General features: G+C 42.0%; 1 protein-coding gene across 1 annotated transcript in view; it reads right to left on the reverse strand.

Moving 5' to 3' along the window:
* The window catches only part of TBC1D2B (TBC1 domain family member 2B), a 66,601-nt gene that overhangs the window by 5,426 nt on the left and 40,000 nt on the right, over positions 1-21,175 (reverse strand). The window contains exons 7-9 of the mRNA XM_068273610.1: positions 11,947-12,512; positions 8,799-8,916; positions 5,822-6,007 (exon numbers count right to left, since the gene is read on the reverse strand). Coding sequence (XP_068129711.1) covers positions 5,822-6,007; positions 8,799-8,916; positions 11,947-12,512 — 870 coding nt within the window. The remainder of the gene's footprint in view (positions 1-5,821; positions 6,008-8,798; positions 8,917-11,946; positions 12,513-21,175) is intronic.

The following is a 21,175-nucleotide window of genomic DNA, read 5'->3' on the forward strand; positions in this document are numbered from 1 at the left end:
CTGCCTGAAAGCAGAGCTGCAGCATAGGACACATAGGTTTGCAGTGGCTGAAGGAATAAAATCTGCTTGCTGCATCACAACTGGACACCTGCCAAAGAGCCTTATACCAAAATAATAGGGAGGAAAAAAAGGGAAAACTGGTGCAGGCTATAATCAGTGCAAATTTTGCAGAACTCCTTTATTTTATCAAAAATGTTATAAGCAGCTGAGTTGCTTCATGATCAGTGTTCATTTAGAAAAAAAACAAAAAAACACTAAAGCCATATCTGAGGAGATCAGGGGTCAACCTCCTGCATACATCACATCACCAATTACTTGTGCATCAAGCATACATGGCCAGAACAAGCAGCATCAATAACTGTGCAGCTGCTTTTGAAAAAAAAAAAAAAAAAAAAAAAAAAAATCTTACAGTCCTGCTATATGTTTATTTTCATAAATAATGCAATTAGATTAGCATGATAACATATGCCCTACGTTTACGTTTAATACTGTATGCCTAGTTGACAGGTACATACTGGAAGTCACACAGGTAATAGAGAGACAAAGTTTCAATTTACTTTGAATGCGGCTTTAAAGAGAAACTCCGACCAAGAATTGAACTGTATTCCTATCAGTAGCTGATACCCCCCTTTCACATGAGAAATCTATTCCTTTTCACAAACAAACCATCAGGGGGCGCTGTGTGGCTGATATTGTGGTGAAACTCCTCCCACAAAGAAATTCTAACTACCTACTCTTGGCAGTTTCCTGTCTGTGAACCCTGTTGCACTGTGGGAAATAGCTGCTTACAGCTGTTTCCAACTGCCAAAACAGCAAGCAGCCGCTACATCACTTGCCAGCAGTAAAAATGTCACCATGTGATAAATGTCAGAATATAAATCAGGGATTTAAAATATTTTACAATGGGCAAACACTGACTAAATCATTTATACATAAGGATTGTAAAAATGAAGCACTTTTTTTAATTACATTATTTTCACTGGAGTTCCTCTTTAAACAGAACATAAATCATTAAAAACAGTAAACTTAGGGTCCTTTTACACTTAATCAGTTGCTCTCAGTTATAACTGAAAGAAAACTGATTTTCAAAGTAATGCCCATGTTTTCCTATGGCACCTTTCACACTTAACGCATTTTAACTGAATTCTTCTTCCCAATGCACTGCTATGGGAAAAACATGCACTAATGCATATTAAAGCGGAATATAACCCTGCATTTCAACTTTGCTCTAAAACATTATTTATAGTATATTATATGCAACCAGCATTTTTTTTTACTAGACCAGCATTGGAAGGGTTACACAGGGCTTTAAAGTCCCTAGAGATTTCTGCAGACGCATCCGAACTTGAGTTAGATACTTTTTGTTTACATGAATGTATCAGTGTTTATTGTGACTCATCTCTCTCACTGAGAAGGAGTTGGAGGACAGCCAAAGAGTGTGTAACATTTCTAAATATATACATATAACTAAATAGAATGTAACTATCTGAACGTCTGCACGGAACTTAAAACCTCTGTGTTTAACCCTTTCAATGCTGGTCTAGTAAAAAAAAAATTGATTTTTGCATATAATATGCTGTAAATAATGTTTTAGAGCAAAGTTGAAATGCAGGGTTAAATTCCGCTTTATTAAGGCCTTGTTTACACAATCAGTTGGTACGCGGTTTTTTTCTTCTCCATAACAGTGCATTGTGAAAAAGATTTCAGTTAAAACACATTGAGTGTGAAAGGTGCCATAGGAAAACATGGGACTTACTTTGAAAATCAGTTGTTCTTTCAGTTATAACTGAGAGCAACTGATTAAGTGTAAAAGGGGCCTTACCCATAAAGGATTCTTCCTACTTTAACCACTTAAAGAGGAACTCCAGTGAAAATAATGTAGTAAAAAAAGTGCTTCATTTGTTACCATAATTATGTATGAATGATTTAGTCAGTGTTTGCTCATTGTAAAATCTGTAGTCTCCCCAATTTACATTCTGACATTTATTACATGGTGACATTTTTACTGTGGGCAGGTTATGTAGCTGCTCCTAGCTGTTTTGGCTGTTAGAGACAGCTGTAAACAGCTAATTCCTGTCTGTGAACATTGTTACATTGTGGCAGTTTGCCAAGAGTACCGCGGTACTCAGAGCTTCTTGTGGGAGGGGGTTCAGCACAAAATCAGTCATACAGCGCCCCCTGATGGTCTGTTTGTGAAAATCATTATATTTCTCAGCTACCGATTGGGATAAAGTTCAATTCTAGGTTGGAGCTTCTCTTTAAGGACTGCAGTCATAAAACCCCTTAAAGAGAACCTGTACTGAGTAAAAATATTTAAAATAAACACATGAGGTAACTTCAAATGAACATTACATAGTTACCTTGCCATCAGTTCCTCTCAGAAGCGCACCATTTTCTTCTGACAATAATCCCTTCCAGTTCTGACAATATTTTGTCAGATCTGAAATATATCAGTTGCTGTCAATAAAATATCAGTTGCTGTCAGTTATAGCTGAGAGGTAAACTGATGTACCAGGTTATGCCCATGTTTCCCTATGGCTCAAGTGGGCAATGTTACAGTTTAACTGTGTGCTGACCAGAAAGCTGTTATGGGTAATGGCCATTTTCAAAATGGAGGACGGAAAATTCCCTTGATCACAGTGAACAAACAGGACGCGGGACAGGAGAAAGACACTAAGGAGTATACTACATGGAAGGTAAGTATGACTTGTGTATGCTTATTTTGACTTAATTTTCAGTTCAGGTTTTCTTTAAGGACCAGAGCCTTTTTTCCATTCAGACCACTGCAGCTTTAACGGTTTATTGCTCAGTCATACAACCTACCACCTAAATGAATTTTACCTCCTTTTCTTGTCACTAATACAGCTTTCTTTTGGTGCTATTTGATTGCTGCTGCGATTTTTAGTTTTTATTATATTCATCAAAAAAGACATGAATTTTGTCAAAAAAATTACTAACTTTCTGTGCTGACATTTTTCAAATAAAGTAAAATTTCCTATACATTTGAGCGCAAAAGTTATTCTGCTACATGTCTTTGAAAAAAAAAAAAACATTCAGTGTGTATTTATTGGTTTGGGTAAAAGTTATAGCGTTTACAAGCTATGGTGCAAAAAGTAAATTTTCCCATTTTGAAGCATCTCCGACTTTTCTGAGCACCTGTCAGGTTTCATGAGGTGCTAAAATTCCAGGATAGTATAAATACCCCCCCAAATGACCCCATTTTGGAAAGAAGACATCCCAAAGTATTCACTGAGAGCATGGCGAGTTCATAGAAGATTTTATTTTTTGTCACAAGTTAGCGGAAAATGACACTTTGTGACCAAAAAAAAAAAAAAAGGAAAAAAAAAAGTTTCCATTTCTTCTAACTTGCGACAAAAAAAAAAAAAATGAAATCTGCCACGGACTCACTATGCTCCTCTCAGAATACCTTGAAGTGTCTACTTTCCAAAATGGGGTCATTTGTGGGGTGTGTTTACTGTCCTGGCATTTTGGGGGGTGCTAAATTGTAAGCACCCCTGTAAAGCCTAAAGGTGCTCATTGGACTTAGGGCCCCTTAGTGCAGTTAGGCTGCAAAAAAGTGCCACACATGTGGTATTGCCGTACTCAGGAGAAGTAGTATAATGTGTTTTGGGGTGTATTTTTACACATACCCATGCTAGGTGGGAGAACTGCGCTAAGGGGCCCAAAGTACAATGAGTACCTTTAGGATTTAACAGGTCATTTTGCGACATTTGGTTTCAAGACTACTCCTCACGGTTTAGGGCCCCTAAAATGCCAGGACAGTATAGGAACGCCACAAGTGACCCCATTTTAGAAAGAAGACACCCCAAGGTATTCCGTTAGGTGTATGGTGAGTTCATAGAAGATCTTATTTTTTAGAACAAGTTAGTGAAAAATGAAACTTTGTGAAAAAACAATAAAAATCAATTTCCGCTAACTTGTGACAAAAAATAAAATCTTCTATGAACTAACAGAATACCTTGGGGTGTCTTTTTTTCTAAAAAGGGGTCACTTGTGGAGTTCCTATACTGCCCTGGCATTTTACGGGCCCAAAACCGCGAGTAGTCTGGAAACCAAATGTCTCAAAATTACTGTTCAGGGGTATAAGCATCTGCAAATTTTGATGGCAGGTGGTCTATGAGGGGGCGAATTTTGTGGTATCGGTCATAAGCAGGGTGGCCTCTTACATGACAGGTTGTATCGGGCCTGATCTGATGGATAGGAGTGCTAGGGGGGTGACAGGAAGTGATTGATGGGTGTCTCAGGGGGTGGTTAGAGGGGAAAATAGATGCAATCAATGCACTGGGGAGGTGATCGGAAGGGGGTCTGAGGGGGATCTGAGGGTTTGGCCGAGTGATCAGGAGCCCACACGGGGCAAATTAGGGCCTGATTTGATGGGTAGGTGTGCTAGGGGGTGACAGGAGGTGATTAATGGGTGTCTCAAGGTGTGATTAGTGGGGGGAATAGATGCAAGCAATGCACTGGCGAGGTGATCAGGGGTGGGGTCTGAGGGCGTTCTGAGGGTGTGGGCGGGTGATTGGGTGTCCTAGGGGCAGATAGGGGTCTAATCTGATGGGTAGCAGTGACAGGTGGTGACAGGGGGTGATTGATGGGTAATTAGTGGGTGTTTAGAGGAGAGAACAGTTCACTTGGGAGGTGATCTGACGTCAGATCTGTGGGCGATCTTCTGGTGTGGGTGGGTGATCAGATTGCCCGCAAGGGGCAGGTTAGGGGCTGATTGATGGGTGGCAGTGACGGGGGGTGATTGATGGGTGATCAGAGGGGATAGATGCATACAGTACACGGGGGGGGGGGTCTGGGGAGAATCTGAGGGGTGGGGGTGATCAGGAGTCCCCAGGGGGCAGTTTAGGGACTAAAAAAAAAATATAGTGTTGACAGATAGTGACAGGGAGTGATTGATGGGTGATTAGGGGGGTGATTGGGTGAAAACAGTGGTCTGGGGGGGCAGGGTGGGGGGTCTGAGGAGTGCTGTGGGCGATCAGGGGGCAGATCAGTGTGTTTTGGTGCAGACTAGGGTGGCTGCAGCCTGCCCTGGTGGTCCCTTGGACACTGGGACCACCAGGTCAGGAGGCAGCCTGTATAATACACTTTGTAAACATTACAAAGCGTATTATACGCTTCCTATGCGGCGATCGTCGGGTTAACAACCCGCCGGCACTTCCGATTGGCCGGAGGGTTGACGTTGCGGGTGGGCGGAGCCTATTGCCGGCGGATGCGCGCGCATCCCAGCGCGCGATCCCCAGCAAAACAGAGACCCAGGACCCGACGCCATTCTGCATTACGTGGTCCTGGGGCTGCCACTTTGCCGCCGCCAATCTACAGTGGGCGGTCGGCAAGTGGTTAAGGAGTAGGAAGGAGACAGAACTGGTAGAGGGAACTCTATCCACCACTTGCAGTAAGGATTTGGCATTTTAGCCAACGTAACTGCTATTACTCAGTGGGGTGACTGCGGGCTGCATTAGCAAATACGTAGCTCAGAGGTATTGTATCATGTGCCCTCTTGAGAACTATCAATAGCAATAATACATGGAAAATATGTAAACTAGTAACCCAAATCTCCACTTAGAAAGACCCGGAAACTATATTGCCCTTGCCCTAATTAAATAATTGTTCTGTCTCAAGTAAAAAAAAACAACAACAAACAAAACAAAACAGAAATCTGTACTGTTTTTTCCCTAAATTCTTGTCAACTGAAAAAAAAAATCCTTTACTGATGCCTATGTAAAGAGAAATTCTCTCTTTCCATTTCCAGTCGCTCACACAATCAAATCACACAGACATAATGAACAGTTCTGATTACCTTTGACCCCTCATACAGGAAAGTATCCCAAATCCTGAAGAAGATGTCACTGGCCACGCTATCCACAAACACCACCAGGAACCAGTTGAATGTAATCAATGTATAATCCACACTGTACTGTTCAAAGTGAGCAGTGAGTCGGGGCAGCTTCTCATTCATTAGGTCCTTGAAAACCCTCTGATCCACCTGTAAACAGGAGCATAGAAGAAGGAATACTTATAGCACAGTTGGGAGTTGCATGTCTAGACCTCAGTGGAAGGATGCTCTCTAGGATGAAGCGCTAAAGCAGGCCTAAACAAACGCTAAAACATCATGTGAACAGTCTATGTATCCACTTTCAGACAAATACAGCAGAGCACAGAGCACGTGTAACGGACTCTTACCTGTCCACCATACGGTCCTGATGTTTTCTCTCCCCACTAGCTTCTCCTTCACTGCCAAGCCCTAGAGTGCAAGTGTAATGTAATACAGAGGAGATACACTATGGACACTGTGACTACTAAAGTCCCCTGGTATTTGACCTCTTCATTACGTAACACAGTCAACCAGGGAAATGGAAGTGAAGACAGGAAGAAGCAGCTAGCAGGGAGAGAAGAGACCTGAACCGTAGCGTGTACAAGGCAGAGTAGCTTCCCCGGTTGTCAAATTGAAGGCCACTAGTGATGCTCTCCCAATCTACCTACATTTTTCATTCTGCGCCATCGACCTAACCAACCAATTTTGGCCAGAAATCGGTCAGAATAATTTGTGGCATTGATTTCTAGCAGAATCGAGTCATTGATCAAATCGACTAGATATTGACTAAAAAAAACTAACGTGTATGGCCACCTAACCCCTTAGTAGGGCAACTCCATAGCACTCATTATCAGACAATTGTTAATTGTCACAGTCTTGTTCGCTGGTTTGCTTTATTATATTCAATTGCAAGGGGGACCCTCTGGGAGTACTGAAGTTACTTTGGTATATCGGGACCTCAGACAAGTTTGTGATTTTGTGTTTAATGTATTTGTTATGGCCAGAACCCGAAGTCTGGCTACTTCGAGTTCTGTCCGGTCAAAACTAGAAGTGGCAGTCTCACTGCGGCCAATGTGCGAAATGGATTGAATCCTGGCAGCTCCTTCTCCCCCCGCCTCTGGCTCCTCTCTGGCTCCTCCTATTGAGTTTTGGGCTTCTGTCAGCGGGGGACACGCGACAGCCCCCCTGGCACCCCCGCTCCCACCCCACCCCCCTTTCTTGGATCATTCATTGAGGCAGGAAAGCAGGGATTTCCTGCAGAGCAGGTGCTGGCAGAAGCAATGTCTGCAGTGTTCCCGCTCTGATTCCCTGCCGTGATGAACGACTCTGGGGGGGGAAGGGGACGCGTGTGTCCCTGGCTGCCAGAACTCAATAGGAGGGAGGCGGAGAGAGGAGCTAGAACTGGGGAGAGGAGCCACCAGTATTCCATCCGTTTCGCACATTGGCCGCAGTGAGAAGGCCACTTCTAGTTTTGACCGGCCAGAACCCGAAGTGGCCAGACTTCGGGTTCTGGCCATAACATATTAACAGCCCTGGGCTCTGGCTGTTAACATGATGATGTTAAATCACACATGCTTCATTCTAATCTAAGAAAATATTATAATACAGTATATTCTATTTATGATAACAATAGAAAATAATATACCATATAACCTTCTACAAATATTGTAACTATTAAAAAAACCTTATCAGACAAATTAAAGACTTATTAAATAATTTTATTGTAGCTCATACCAGTAATGTTAGTGTAGATAATTCAGTAGAATCTTGTTATAGTAAACTCTGATATAGTAAACTCTGATATAGTAAACGCAGTCCTCAGGTTTCAGAAAATGCATTTGTATAAATATACTAATGTATGGCCAATTCTATTATAGTAAACTTCTGATGTAGTAAACTACTTTTCCTGGTCCCTTGGAGTTTACTATAAAGGGATTCTACTGTACCATTAACGAAGAATTTCCGATTAAGTTTTATTGCAAGTTTTGAAACCGCTAAGCTTTGCATTTTGAGTACTTGCAATGAAGCCATCTGCAGTTAGTCAACAAAGGTATTGGCTACAGAAACATTTGTTATTGTGACAAATGTCAAACGCCTGAATGTATCCAATAACAAATGCAAAGCACACACTATACAATTTGTGGTAACAGGTTAACATCATAATATCTTACAGATCTACCTGTTCTACAACCTAGCATCACTAGATATTAAGCAAGTGTGCAGTGTAAATCTTCAAAATAGACAAGGTTAAATCTAGATGGATTTCTATAACAATGCATTTTCCCTGTCCTGCTCATTTCCCCTCTTGGTATACATTAAAACAAGGACACGTTTCACAACATGTCAAAGACATGGCTGGGTTCCATGGGGTCAAGGATATTAGATAGGTTTGTGATATATGAGTGATTGCAGAAGAAGGAACTATAGAACTAAATTTATTACCGGTCATTCAACATGACAGATAAAGACATGGACACATTTGCGGATACTTCACACTAAAATAACTCGCAACTTTCTCCAAATCTTGAAATTGAAAAAAAATAAAAAATTTAACACCCACCGTTCTTTGCTCTGCATGTAACACCAAAAAAAAAAAAAAGATTTTGCCTTTTGATTCAACAGAATATTTAAAATAACACAAATGAATAATGCATGGGAAAAAATAGGACTATTTTGTTAGCTCTCGGGGCAACCACACTGAGGCCTAGTACACACTACAAAGCACAATCACTAAGCTGTTTTTGTGAGGACTGTGAGGCAGCGCATTTTTATATTTATTTATGGGACAACTGCTCATCATTTAATAACTTTGCAGAATGCACAAAAACACGTTTCAAATGAACTGCAGACCCAAAAAATGTTGTCCACATCTGTAAATACTGGGACTCTCCCTGTACATTAGTCTTTTTTTATAAATGCATAAAATAATACATATTTTGGGGAAACAAAAAGCTTTGGTTACCTGGGAGCCCAGGAGAGTTTTGGTGTAGTAATCCCGTGGCATGAACACCTCTACAATGGTAACCAGGCACCAAAATGCATCTTCTTGGTCAAGGTAAAGAAGTGCTATTGCAGCCAGCCTTGAACACAAAAGCATAAACCATTACATAAGCAAGATGCTCACAAAAAGAATGAAACCTGGAATTGTACAATTGCTATAAACCCACAATAAAACACAATGCAGTAATCTAATTGTAAAAGGAACTGATAAATAGGAGGCACACACATTATTCCAGTGCTATTAGGTTAGGCAGAATATTTGTGAACTGCCTTTACAGTGATCTTTTCTGGGTTTATAATGGAACTTTATTTAGTCTTTCGGCACATCTTCTACATCCATTGATCATCCCAACGCAATCTCTTTCTCGTCTCTGGTGCCTAACACAAGCCTTCCCAGAAAGATATACCCCTTACTGATGCCTAAACCTAAGCCTGTCTATATAACTGTAAGGCTATGATGCAATATTTTTTTTGTTTTCATGAATGAGATTGCATTGTTTTGTATAGCACGTTGAACACCTATGCACTTTGTTATATGTACCCCTAACAAAGCCTCTATCTACACGGGGTGAAACATGTTGAGTTGTGGTGGGGTGATGCGTTTATATGCATAAGCATTATTCTAATCTGGGCGAGGGGGAAGACCCTGGTGTGTCAGATTAGCAACAGCTCCTTACACAGGGTATAAAACTGTACCCTCCCTCCCGCGATTTATTAAGCATGCGTTCTACATTTTCAGGCTGTTTTAACAAATAATTAAACATTAAGATTTAATATATAAAGGTATAAAAAATGTGTTGTGTTTAGAATCAGTTGTGTTTCAATTGATATCTAGCAAACAAAGATAATCTCCTCTCCATCTAATGCCTAGTGCACATACAATTTTCTGTTAAATTTTTCTGTACTTAGAATATTTTCTGTAATTAGATTATTTTCTGGTATTTTCTCTGGTGCATTGTCTTCTGGTTATCTCCTGCTGAGTAGAACAATGCTTAATTGCTAGGCAGATAGATGGTTAGATAGATAATTACCAACATGTTGGAAATTATCTATCTGGCAAGTAAATCTAACAGAAAATCTTACAGAAAAAAATTGTATGGCGTGTACTAGGCAATACACAAAACCTCTTAAAAAAAAAAAAACCTAGCCTTAATGGATACTCACCGTCTAACATCTTAATCTCCAGTGTCCAATCCAAGTACTGGGGAAGACAGTTGAGTCTGATATTTGCTACAGAGTAGGATTTGAGCATTGGTGTTATATAAGAGTCAAGCATCAGTTCCCAATTAGACTAAAGGTGGCCATACACTCGTTAGATTAGCAGCAGATAGATCATCAGATAGATTTCTAATCTGATGTGTTTAGGAACATTCTTTACTAGGAACAGATTTCCAACAGATTTCAGTTTGAAATCTATTGAAAATCGATTTGATGGCATTTTTTTGCCATCAGATTTCCATTAGGTTCAATGCAAAATGATAAGCAATCTCAACAGATCGACCTAGATTTTCCAGCCTGCCAGATCGATTGAAATCGATCGAAATCAATCGAAATCGGCCGCAAATAGATTTGGTGCAATCGACCAATTGATCGATTTTGATCGACCGATCGGCCAAAAATCGGCTGAGTGTATGGGCCCCTTAAAGCAGACATCCAACTACTGACTGGAGCCCTACACCTAAATTCTATAACTAGTGCTGCTGAGCTGTTGAAACGCATTGGCTCTGTGGCAGCACCACAATAACATGTGCTGAATCTACCAGCTACCATAACCATATTAATGCCAATATTTAAATTAAGTAACAAGGGTCTGTAATCTGTATGTCTTATAGTTAAAGAGTAACTGTTAGCCCCAAAAATCAAATTTAAATCTCTATTGCAATGTTTTAATTACTTTGTAAGGGAGCCAAAAAGGCAATGCAGAAGTTAAAAAGCAATCTAATTTTTTTTACTGTGTAGCCTTTTCCCCAAGCTCCTAAGGAGGACGCAAAGCCGCATAACAGATACTGCAGAGCATGCCCATGTCTGCCCGACCCCCCTCTCCCCCCCAGGACCAGGTGCCGATGTCTGTCCGCTCCCGCCCCCCCTCCCCCCCAAGAGCCAATGTCTGTCCGACCCCCAGGACCAGGTGCCGATATTTTCTCACCCCAACAGCTGACACGGAGAGAGAGCGGGAGCGGAGTACATCTACACACTTCCAGCGCCGCCACCGCAGAGCAGCCGCCGCTGTGCATCTCTCTCCTGCTCATGATTCTCTCACATGTGACTCGGCGGCGGCTGCTCTGCGGTGGCGGCGCTGGAAATGTGTAGATGTACTCCGCTCCCGCTCTCTCTCCGTGTCAGCTGTTGGGGTGAGAAGATATCGGCACCTGGTCCTGGGGGGGGGGGGGGGGGGGGGGTCGGACAGACATCGGCTCTTGGGGGGGGCGGGTTGGGGGTTTGAGCGGACAGACATCGTCACCTGGTCCTGGGGGGGGGGGGGGGGAAGAGGGGGTCGGGCAGACATCGGCACCTGGTCCTGGGGGGGAGAGGGGGGGGGGGGGGTCGGGCAGACATGGGCATGCTCTGCATGCTCTACAGTATCTGTTATGCGGCTTTGCGTCCTCCTTAGGAGCTTGGGGAAAAGGCTACACAGTAAAAAGTTAGATTGCTTTTTAACTTCTGCATTGCCTTTTTGGCTCCCTTACAAGGTAATTAAAACATTGCAATAGAGATTTAAATTTGATTTTTGGGGCTAACAGTTACTCTTTAATATAGGAAAGGCATAGCGCTTGTGGAACTGAGACTAGAATATAATTTTGAAAACCTATTACAAAAAACTAGTATAGCATGGATATAGGTTTATAGAAATGTATCAAAAGTGAAATGTCTCTTTATGTAGTTAGTTTCTTGCAGTGGCTGAATGTGATGAATTCATGGCTTGTCTGTATTCTCCTGAAATATAGCACATATAAATGAAATGTGCATGTGACTAAAATAACACCTCTATGAGGTAACCTTTTCAATTTCAGGAAGTTTTGGAGTGTGCATTGTCAGACGTGGCATTTGCTGTTGTGTCTTCTACATGCAAGTATGTGTAGGAGCACAAAGCACTATTTAGCCTTCCTCACCTGTTCAGTCCTTGGCAGTATCCAATATCAGGATTTCTCCAGGAATAGGCTAGCAGGACATTGCGCAGCTTCTGTATACCTTCAGAGGTGGAACATGTGTAGTGCTTGTTGTTAGGCAATGTCCTCATAAGATCCAGTTCTATCTGTTTAGAGGCTGGGTTTTGCTTCTCCAATGCATTGCGAAGATGATTCGCAAAATAATCAGCAGGAATCTCATCCTTTATTTTCTTGATGTGCTGGTTTACGAACAATTTCCACATTTTTGAGCGGTGTTGGTGGGGTATCCCACTTCTGACCAAGTTTTTGAGTTCTGGAGAACGGACCATCTCTCGGTTTACTGTACTAGCAAAATAGTTTTCCCATTTCACCACAGTTGACATCTCCTGGTTATCGGAGAGAGACAAAGACTTCAGATCCAGAGCCCGAACTTTGGCTACCAATCGCTCCTCATCGTCATCCTCAGGAAGGATTTGGAACCCATAGATATCATATTTACTGTATAAAACATGGGATAAAGAAGGAAAGGGAATGTGGGTAATACTAGTCTCTGTGAAACGGATGATGCTCTACATGTATAACACTGAGAATTTGCTCTATTAGCCACTCTGTCTCTGTATTTTTTCAGCAGGATTTCCAATACTTTTCATCCCTTGCAACCCCATTTTAAAGTCAAACTTTACAGAACATAAACTTTGAAGAGGATTTTTTTTTTTTTTTTTTTTAAATCAGCCTTTAATATAAGAAAAGCAGATATAATACAAACATTTAATGCAGAAATAACTTACAATGCAGCAGCAGATAATATAAGTAAAAAATACAAAGGCATGTGACCAAGCAAGGCAGCAACATAGATGAAATGGTACGGTATATATACATTACTTCAAAGCATAGCAAAGGTGATCCTAGCATTGAAAGAGGGGAGACAATATACCTGTTTCACTACAAACCAAGTCATGAAGGGGCTAAGAATATCTATCATGCACCAGGGCTAGATCTGGTAACCATGGCTGTGGAGTCGGAGTAATTTTTGGGTACCTGGAGTCGGAGTCGGAAAAAAATGCACCGACTCCTAATGAACTTAAAGGGACTCTGATGAGTAAAAATAAATGAAATCTGTACTCGCCTGGGGCTTTCTCCAGCCCACCGTAGATCGGGAGGTCCCTCGGCATCTTCCTGGCTCTTTTCCCGGTCCCTCCGCCGCACACCGCACCGGGGACACCCGCGCCGGGTGTCGGGGTCCCACTTCCTGAACAGGGACGCTCTTAGTCATTAAGCAGGCCGCTGCGCGTCATCACGGTGGCCGGCGTGAGAGTACTGCGCATGCGCGGCGGTTTCGCGCATGCGCAGTACTGTCACGCCGGTCGCCGTGATGACGCGCTGCAGGAAACCCACTGAGAATGTTGTGCACATTGACCGCAGAGGTGTTGTTTATCACCCATAAACCTGGTTCAGATTATACATGAAGAATGTGTAATAGAGGAAGAATAGCCTCATTCTCCTGCAGAGTACCTGCACATCACTCTTACATGTAGCCACAGTTACATTGCCTAGGGCCTGATAGATGTTCAAGGACTAGTTTTATTAGAGGCAGAAGATCAGTCAGCTAGCCAGGTAACTGGTATTGTTTAAAAGGGAATAAATATGGCAGCCTCCATATCCCTCTCACTTCATTTGTAGTTAAAAATGTCTAAGCGTTGGCAGTTAAGAGATGCATTTCATGTTAGATACTTTCAATCAACAAGATTGTAATATGCAAATTACAGGAGTTGGAGGAATCCTAAACTGAGGAGTAGGAGTTGGTGGATTTCTGTACAGACTCCACAGCCCTGCTGGTAACCCAGAAGTATCAAGGCAACCTGCCCAGATTTTTTTCAAATTTATATGGGGCCCCTCTATGCATATATATTAATTTTTCTTATTTTTGTTATGAATTTGAGCGATCCAAGAAGTCACCGTTGGAGGAACTGGGTTAGTCCACATTGATAAAATAAGTTTTCTAGCCTGAATTTATAATCCATGGAACATAATCTGTACTGGCTCGGGTATAGTCAAGCCAGAGAACGACCCAAGTATACAAAATTGGAAAGTTCTAGGGACTGTCTGTTTGGATACTTTATCCACTACCTCAAGGAATGCTTCCTATTATCTATGAAGCTGTGGACAATGCCAAAGCATGTGTATAAGGTCCCTGTGATCTGTACGACATACGACAAATAGGGTCTGTTCTGCAGTACATAGCATGCAACCTTTTAGGAGTCAGCAGCTTCCTATGTAATATATTCAATTGTTAAAAGAGGAACTTTACCAAAAAATAGTAGTAGGGGAAAAAAATGAATACACTGCAAAGTGAGAAGTTAATACTGTAAAAGAGAGAAATTATTGATAAATCGCCATGTAATTCCTTCATTCTGTTTGATCCCCCATGAGCCTTCTTTACTACTAGCAGACATAAAAAAACAACAACTAGACAGCACCAACTACGTTTATCTATAACCACACCCACTAACAATCTGATAGGATAAAAGGTTGTTTTGTTATAGATATTCATATGCACAAAGGGGGGTAGTTGTTTCTTGGCAGTTAGAAACAGCCGTTATACTATTTCCCACAATGCAACAAGGTTCACAGGAAGGATATTGACATGACCATGGTTATGACATCACATTGTGGGAACAGTTTCACCACAATATCAGCCACACAGACCCCCCCCCCCCCCCACACCCCCCGGATAATCTATTTGAGAAAAGGCAAAGTTTTATCATGGTAAAGGGGTTATAATCTACTGAATGGGATGGAGTTCAATCCTCTAACATAACCCTGTAGACCCAAATGGCAGTAGAAATTTTACAATAAAAAAAAGCGTACTCTATGCAATTACAATGCATTCACTAAAAAAATAAATAATTACAGTTTAACCCAGCCTTTCTCAACCTATTTACACTGGAGGAACCCAGGAAATAACTTTTGGATCTCAAGGAACCCCTGCAAACAATCTGTTTGACCTCGAGAAACCCCTGCATTTATTTTGCTGGAGGCATGGTTTTTGAAAGTAGATGAGGAGGTTTATTTCACTCCCCCCTATTACACCTCCACTTATTATACTGTCTCCTTATCCTAGTGCTTTTTTTTTTTTTTTTTTTTTTTTACAACCACTTCCCGACCGCCATATTGACAATTGGCGGCCGGGAAGTGGACCCCGCAAGGATCGCCGTATTGACAAATGGCGGCGGTCCTTGTAGGGGCATGGGCGGAACGTTCGCGTCATCCGTGACGCGATCCTCCGCCGGCGCCTGTCTCCGCTCACCCACCGCAACATCCCGCCGGCCATATGGAAGCGCCGGCGGGATGTTAACCCGACGATCGCCGCATACAAAGTGTATGATACACTTTGTAATGTTTACAAAGTGTATTATACAGGCTGCCTCCTGCCCTGGTGGTCCCAGTGTCCGAGGGACCACCAGGGCAGGCTGCAGCCACCCTATGTCGCACCCAAGCACACTGATTTCTCCCCCCCCTGCCCCAGGTCGCCCACAGCACCCCTCAGACCCCCCCTGCCCACCCCCAGACCCCTGTTTGCACCCAATCACCCCCCTAATCACCCATCAATCACTCCCTGTCACTATCTGTCAATGCTATTTTTTTTTACCCCCCCCCTGCCCCCTCCTGATTACCCCCCCACCCCTCAGATTCTCCCCAGACCCCCCCTGTGTACTGTATGCATCTATCCCACCTGATCACCTGTCGATCACCTGTCAATCACCCATCAATCACCCCGTCACTGCCACCCATCAATCAGCCCCTAACCTGCCCCTTGCGGGCAATCTGATCACCCACCCACACCAATAGATCGCCCGCAGATCCGACATCAGATCACCTCCCAAGTGGAGTGTTTACATCTGTTCTCTCCTCCAAACACCCACTAATTACCCATCAATCACCCCCTGTCACTGCTACCCATCAGATTAGACCCCTATCTGCCCCTAGGGCACTCAATCACCCGCCCATACCCTCAGAACGCCCTCAGACCCCAGCCCTAATCACCTCGCCAGTGCATTGCTTGCATCTATTCCCCCCTCTAATCACACCTTGAGACAGCCATCAATCACCTCCTGTCACCCCCCTAGCACACCTACCCATCAGATCAGGTCCTAAATTTGCCCCGTGTGGGCTCCTGATCACTCGGCCAAACCCTCAGATCCCCCTCAGACCCCCTTCCGATCACCTCCCCAGTGCATTGATTGCATCTATTTTCCCCTCTAACCACCCCCTGAGACACCCATCAATCACCTCCTGTCACCCCCTAGCACTCCTATCCATCAGATCAGGCCCAATACAACCTGTCATCTAAAAGGCCACCCTGCTTATGACCGGTTCCACAAAATTCGCCCCCTCATAGACCACCTGTCATCACAATTTTCAGATGCTTATACCCCTGAACAGTCATTTTGAGACATTTGGTTTCCAGACTACTCACGGTTTTGGGCCCGTAAAATGCCAGGGCGGTATAGGAACCCCACAAACTGACCCCATTTTAGAAAAAAAGACACCCCAATGTATTCTGTTAGGTGTATGACGAGTTCATAGAAGATTTTATTTTTTGTCAAAAGTTAGCGGAAATTGATTTTTGTTTTTTTTTCACAAAGTATCATTTTTCACTAACTTGTGACAAAAAATAAAATCTTCTATGAACTCGCCATACACCTAACGGAATACCTTGGGGTGTCTTCTTTCTAAAATGGGGTCACTTGTGGGGTTCCTATACTGCCCTGGCATTTTAGGGGCCCTAAACCGTGAGGAGTAGTCTAGAAAACAAATGCCTCAAAATGACCTGTGATTAGGACGTTGGGCCCCTTAGCGCACCTAGGCTGCAAAAAAGTGTCACATGTGGTATCGCCGTACTCAGGAGAAGTAGTATAATGTGTTTTGGGGTGTATTTTTACACATACCCATGCTGGTGGGAGAAATCTCTCTGTAAATGGACAATTGTGTGTAAAAAAAAAATCAAAAGATTGTCATTTACAGAGTTATTTCTCCCACCCAGCATGGGTATGTGTAAAAATACACCCCAAAACACATCATACTACTTCTCCTGAGTACGGCGATACCACATGTGACACTTTTTTGCAGCCTAGGTGCGCTAAGGGGCCCAACGTCCTAATCACAGGTCATTTTGAGGCATTTGTTTTCTAGACTACTCCTCACGGTTTAGGGCCCCTAAAATGCCAGGGCAGTATAGGAACCCCACAAGTGACCCCATTTTGGAAAGTAGACACTTCAAGGTATTCAGAGAGGGGCATGGTGAGTCCGTGGCCGATTTCATTTTTTTTTTGTCGCAAGTTAGAAGAAATGGAAACCTTTTTTTTTGTTTTTCTGTCACAAAGTGTCATTTTCCGCTTACTTGTGACAAAAATTAATATCTTCTATGAACTCACCATGCCTCTCAGTGAATACTTTGGGATGTCTTCTTTCCAAAATGGGGTCATTTGGGGGTATTTATACTATCCTGGAATTCTAGCCCCTCATGAAACAGGTCAGGTGGTCAGAAAAGTCATAGATGCTTGAAAACGGGAAAATTCACTTTTTGCACCATAGTTTGTAAACGCTATAACTTTTACCCAAACCAATAAATATACACTGAATGGGTTTTTTTTTAATCAAAAACATGTTTGTCCACATTTTTCGCGCTGCATGTATACAGAAATTTTACTTTATTTGAAAAATGTCAGCACAGAAAGTTAAAAAAATCATTTTTTTGCCAAAATTCATGTCTTTTTTGATGAATATAATAAAAAGTAAAAATCGCAGGAGCAATCAAATAGCACCAAAAGAAAGCTTTATTAGTGACAAGAAAAGGAGCCAAAATTCATTTAGGGGGTAGGTTGTATGAGCGAGCAATAAACCGTGAAAGCTGCAGTGGTCTGAATGGAAAAAAAGTGCCTGGTCCTTAAGGGGTAGAAAGCCCTAGGTCCTCAAGTGGTTAATGTGCTCATTTTTATTCTGACCTCCAATTTAGTGCTTTTTACACTACCCCCCTATTATAATGTGCTCTATTATACTTCCCCTATGATGCGGGAAAATGCCAAGGAACCCCTGCAGAGTTCTCAAGGAACCCTGGGGCTCTAGGGAACCCTGGTTGAGAAAGCCTGGTTTAACCACTTCAGTACCGACACCCTTAAAGAGTAACCGTAACCAAGAATTGAATTCCATCCCAATCAGTAGCAGATACCCCTTCTCCCCATGAAAAATCTTTTCCTTTTCTCAAACGGATCATTGGGGGGGAGGGGGGGGGGGTGCTGTATGGCTAATATTGTGGTGAAACCCTTCCCACAGTGCGATGTCAGGACCATGGTCCTGAAAGTTTCCTGTCGGTGAACCCTATTGCATTGTGGGAAATAGCTATTTAGAGCTGTTTCCAACTGCCAATAAAGCAAGCAGCATCTCCTTCCACTGACATCACTTGCCAGCAGTAAAAATTTCACCATGTGATAAATGTCAGAATGTAAATCAGGGAGAGGAAAGATATTTCAATGGGCAAACACTGACTAAATCATGTATACATACTTATAAAAAGTACCAGAACAGGTTTGACGTTATAGCCATGTCCCTATTCAATCAGCAATAGCCCTATCATTACTAATTGTGTGCATGTGTATAATATTATATTAGAGCACATCCTTGAAGCCCTCTGCCCTCAGGAAAGTGCAATTGCCATGAAGAGGTGCAACAATCTTTAGGAAGGTGGTATATTTCAAAGTAACAATGAGGGTAAAGTCACCCCCCCCCCCCCCACACACACACACCTGTTTTTGGGGTTCAAAAATGGACCAGATTTGAAGCAGTTATTGTCTTAAAAAAAAAAGAAGCGACCACTACCAGTCCCAGTCTGGGACACCCCGAGTGGAGACTGGTTCATTATCTCCACCTGCTTCCTGTGGTCGGTTGCCCCCAGCAACCCACCTTTGTGAGTAGTGTTTATCATTATATTGTTTTCAGTGTTACTAACATACTGCATCATTTGGGCTCCCGATTTTAGTTTTGTCTTCTTTCCAGGGTGTCTCCCGACACCCCATCCACTGCATTTCAAAGTAACATCCACATAATCCAAAGAAAATTGTGATTTATCAGACCAGACCACTTCTTCTATTGCTTCATGCTCAGCTTTGACACTCATGTAACCACTGTACTAAACTCTATTTCTCATGGCCAGCATGTTTTTTGTTTTTTTTAATATAAAATTTTATTGTCAAATTTTGTTTACACCCACTGGTATCAACATGTAAAGTCGCCATAGGTGCACACAGATATATGGTCTTTAACACACAAAAAAACAAAACAAAAAAACAACAACATTATAATGGTGAGCAGTGCATACTTAGCATTTCTTATTTGGAACCCAAAACCCTACAAACCAGCCCTCCCTAACCCAAAACCCAACTCCCTTCCCACTCGCTCGGTGTTGGTGTAACTTTACAAAACAGAATTGAACCCAGAACGTTAGATACCATATCTATATCATTTTTGCACATCCCAATTTCTCCCTCAGGCTGTATGTTTTAACACACCCAAAGAATCACTAACATCCTCCAAACATTTAGAGGTGGTCAACACAAAGTGCCCCATCAGCTCATTAATTTTGTCAGGGTTAAAAGTGTCCACAATATATTTTCTCCAACTTTAAAGAAGCCTTTAGATCTTTTCTCCACACCCTGATACACATGCAACTTTTCCAAAGTAAACTTGGACAGCATTTCTTTCCATAGCATGGATAAGGAAGGTTGTCCTGGAGATATCCACAATTGAAAAATAACACGTCTAGCCATCGCCAAAGTAATATGAAAGAGCGCTGAGGGATTACATTTATAATCCTCATCCCCAGAATAGTTAAACAGCATAACCTCTTTATTAACTGTTTTAGAGCACATCTTATTTGCATACGTGAATACTTGATCCCATTAATGATCCCAGTATTTATTTTTTTGATTAGTGCTATGGGTTTCAACTCGTCAGGTTGAAAATGGACCAATCTAATCCCAGCAAGGTGGATTTTGATTATTCTATTTTCAGGTGGTATAAATTTGCAGAATTAGCATAAACCTGCATTCCACTGACCATTTTAGTGCTATCTGCATTTTGGAAGACTCCACACAATCTACTGCTTTAAAGATGCTCTGATCCAGTCTACCTATCTCACAATTTGGTCCTTGTCAAAATCACTCAGATCCTTACACTTTACAATTTTTCCTGCATCACCACATTATGGCCTCAATTCACTAAGCTTTTTCAAACACTTTATCGAACATTTGATAATTTATCTCATGGGTAAAATCTAATTTTGAATTCACTAAGGTGTTATATATTTATCAAATGTTTTATTAATGAAACGTTCAATAAATCTATAACGGGCAGCACGGTGTTATAGTGGTTAGGGCTCTCGCCTTGCAGCGCTGGGTCCCCGGTTCGAATCCCAGCCAGGTCAACATCTGCAAGGAGTTTGTATGTTCTCCCCATGTCTGCGTGGGTTTCCTCCGGGCACTCCAGTTTCCTCCCACATCCCAAAAACATACAGATAAGTTAATTGGCTTCCTCCTAATTTGTCCCTAGACTTCGATACATACACTACACGATATAGACATAATAACTATAGTAGGGACTAGATTGTGAGCTCCTCCGAGGGACAGTTAGTGACAAGACTATATATAATCTGTACAGCGCTGCAGAAGATGTCAGCGCTATATAAATACTAAATAACAACAACAACATCTTAGTGAATCCAAAATTAGATTTTACTCATGAGATAAATTACCAAACGTTTGACAAAGTGTTCAATAAAGCTTAGTGAATTGAGGCATATGTTCAACAACAGACTATTCACTTGCTGGGTATTCTATCCCATGCCAATTGGTAGATGCCATTACAGTGAGCTAATCAATGTTCATGCCATTATACAATAATATTGTTGCTGATCGGTGTATATTAATGAATGCTTCTTTTCTCCCCATAGGCCACCACAATATCACACAAATTATCTTATGTGCTTTGCATGCATCTTTGTATGAAAAAGGTGAAGATCTATCTATTTTGCATTCATTCTATTAACTGCTCATTACAGGACTTACAATTCACATGTATAAAACAGCAAATACCAAGCTCAAGCAAGAATTTCAAGGTGACCATTAAGGATGGTCAATGAGATAAAAATAATTCTGAGTTGATGCTAAATTATGCAAAT

Source organism: Hyperolius riggenbachi, chromosome 3 (assembly GCF_040937935.1).
Source record: "Hyperolius riggenbachi isolate aHypRig1 chromosome 3, aHypRig1.pri, whole genome shotgun sequence".
NCBI lineage: Eukaryota > Metazoa > Chordata > Amphibia > Anura > Hyperoliidae > Hyperolius > Hyperolius riggenbachi.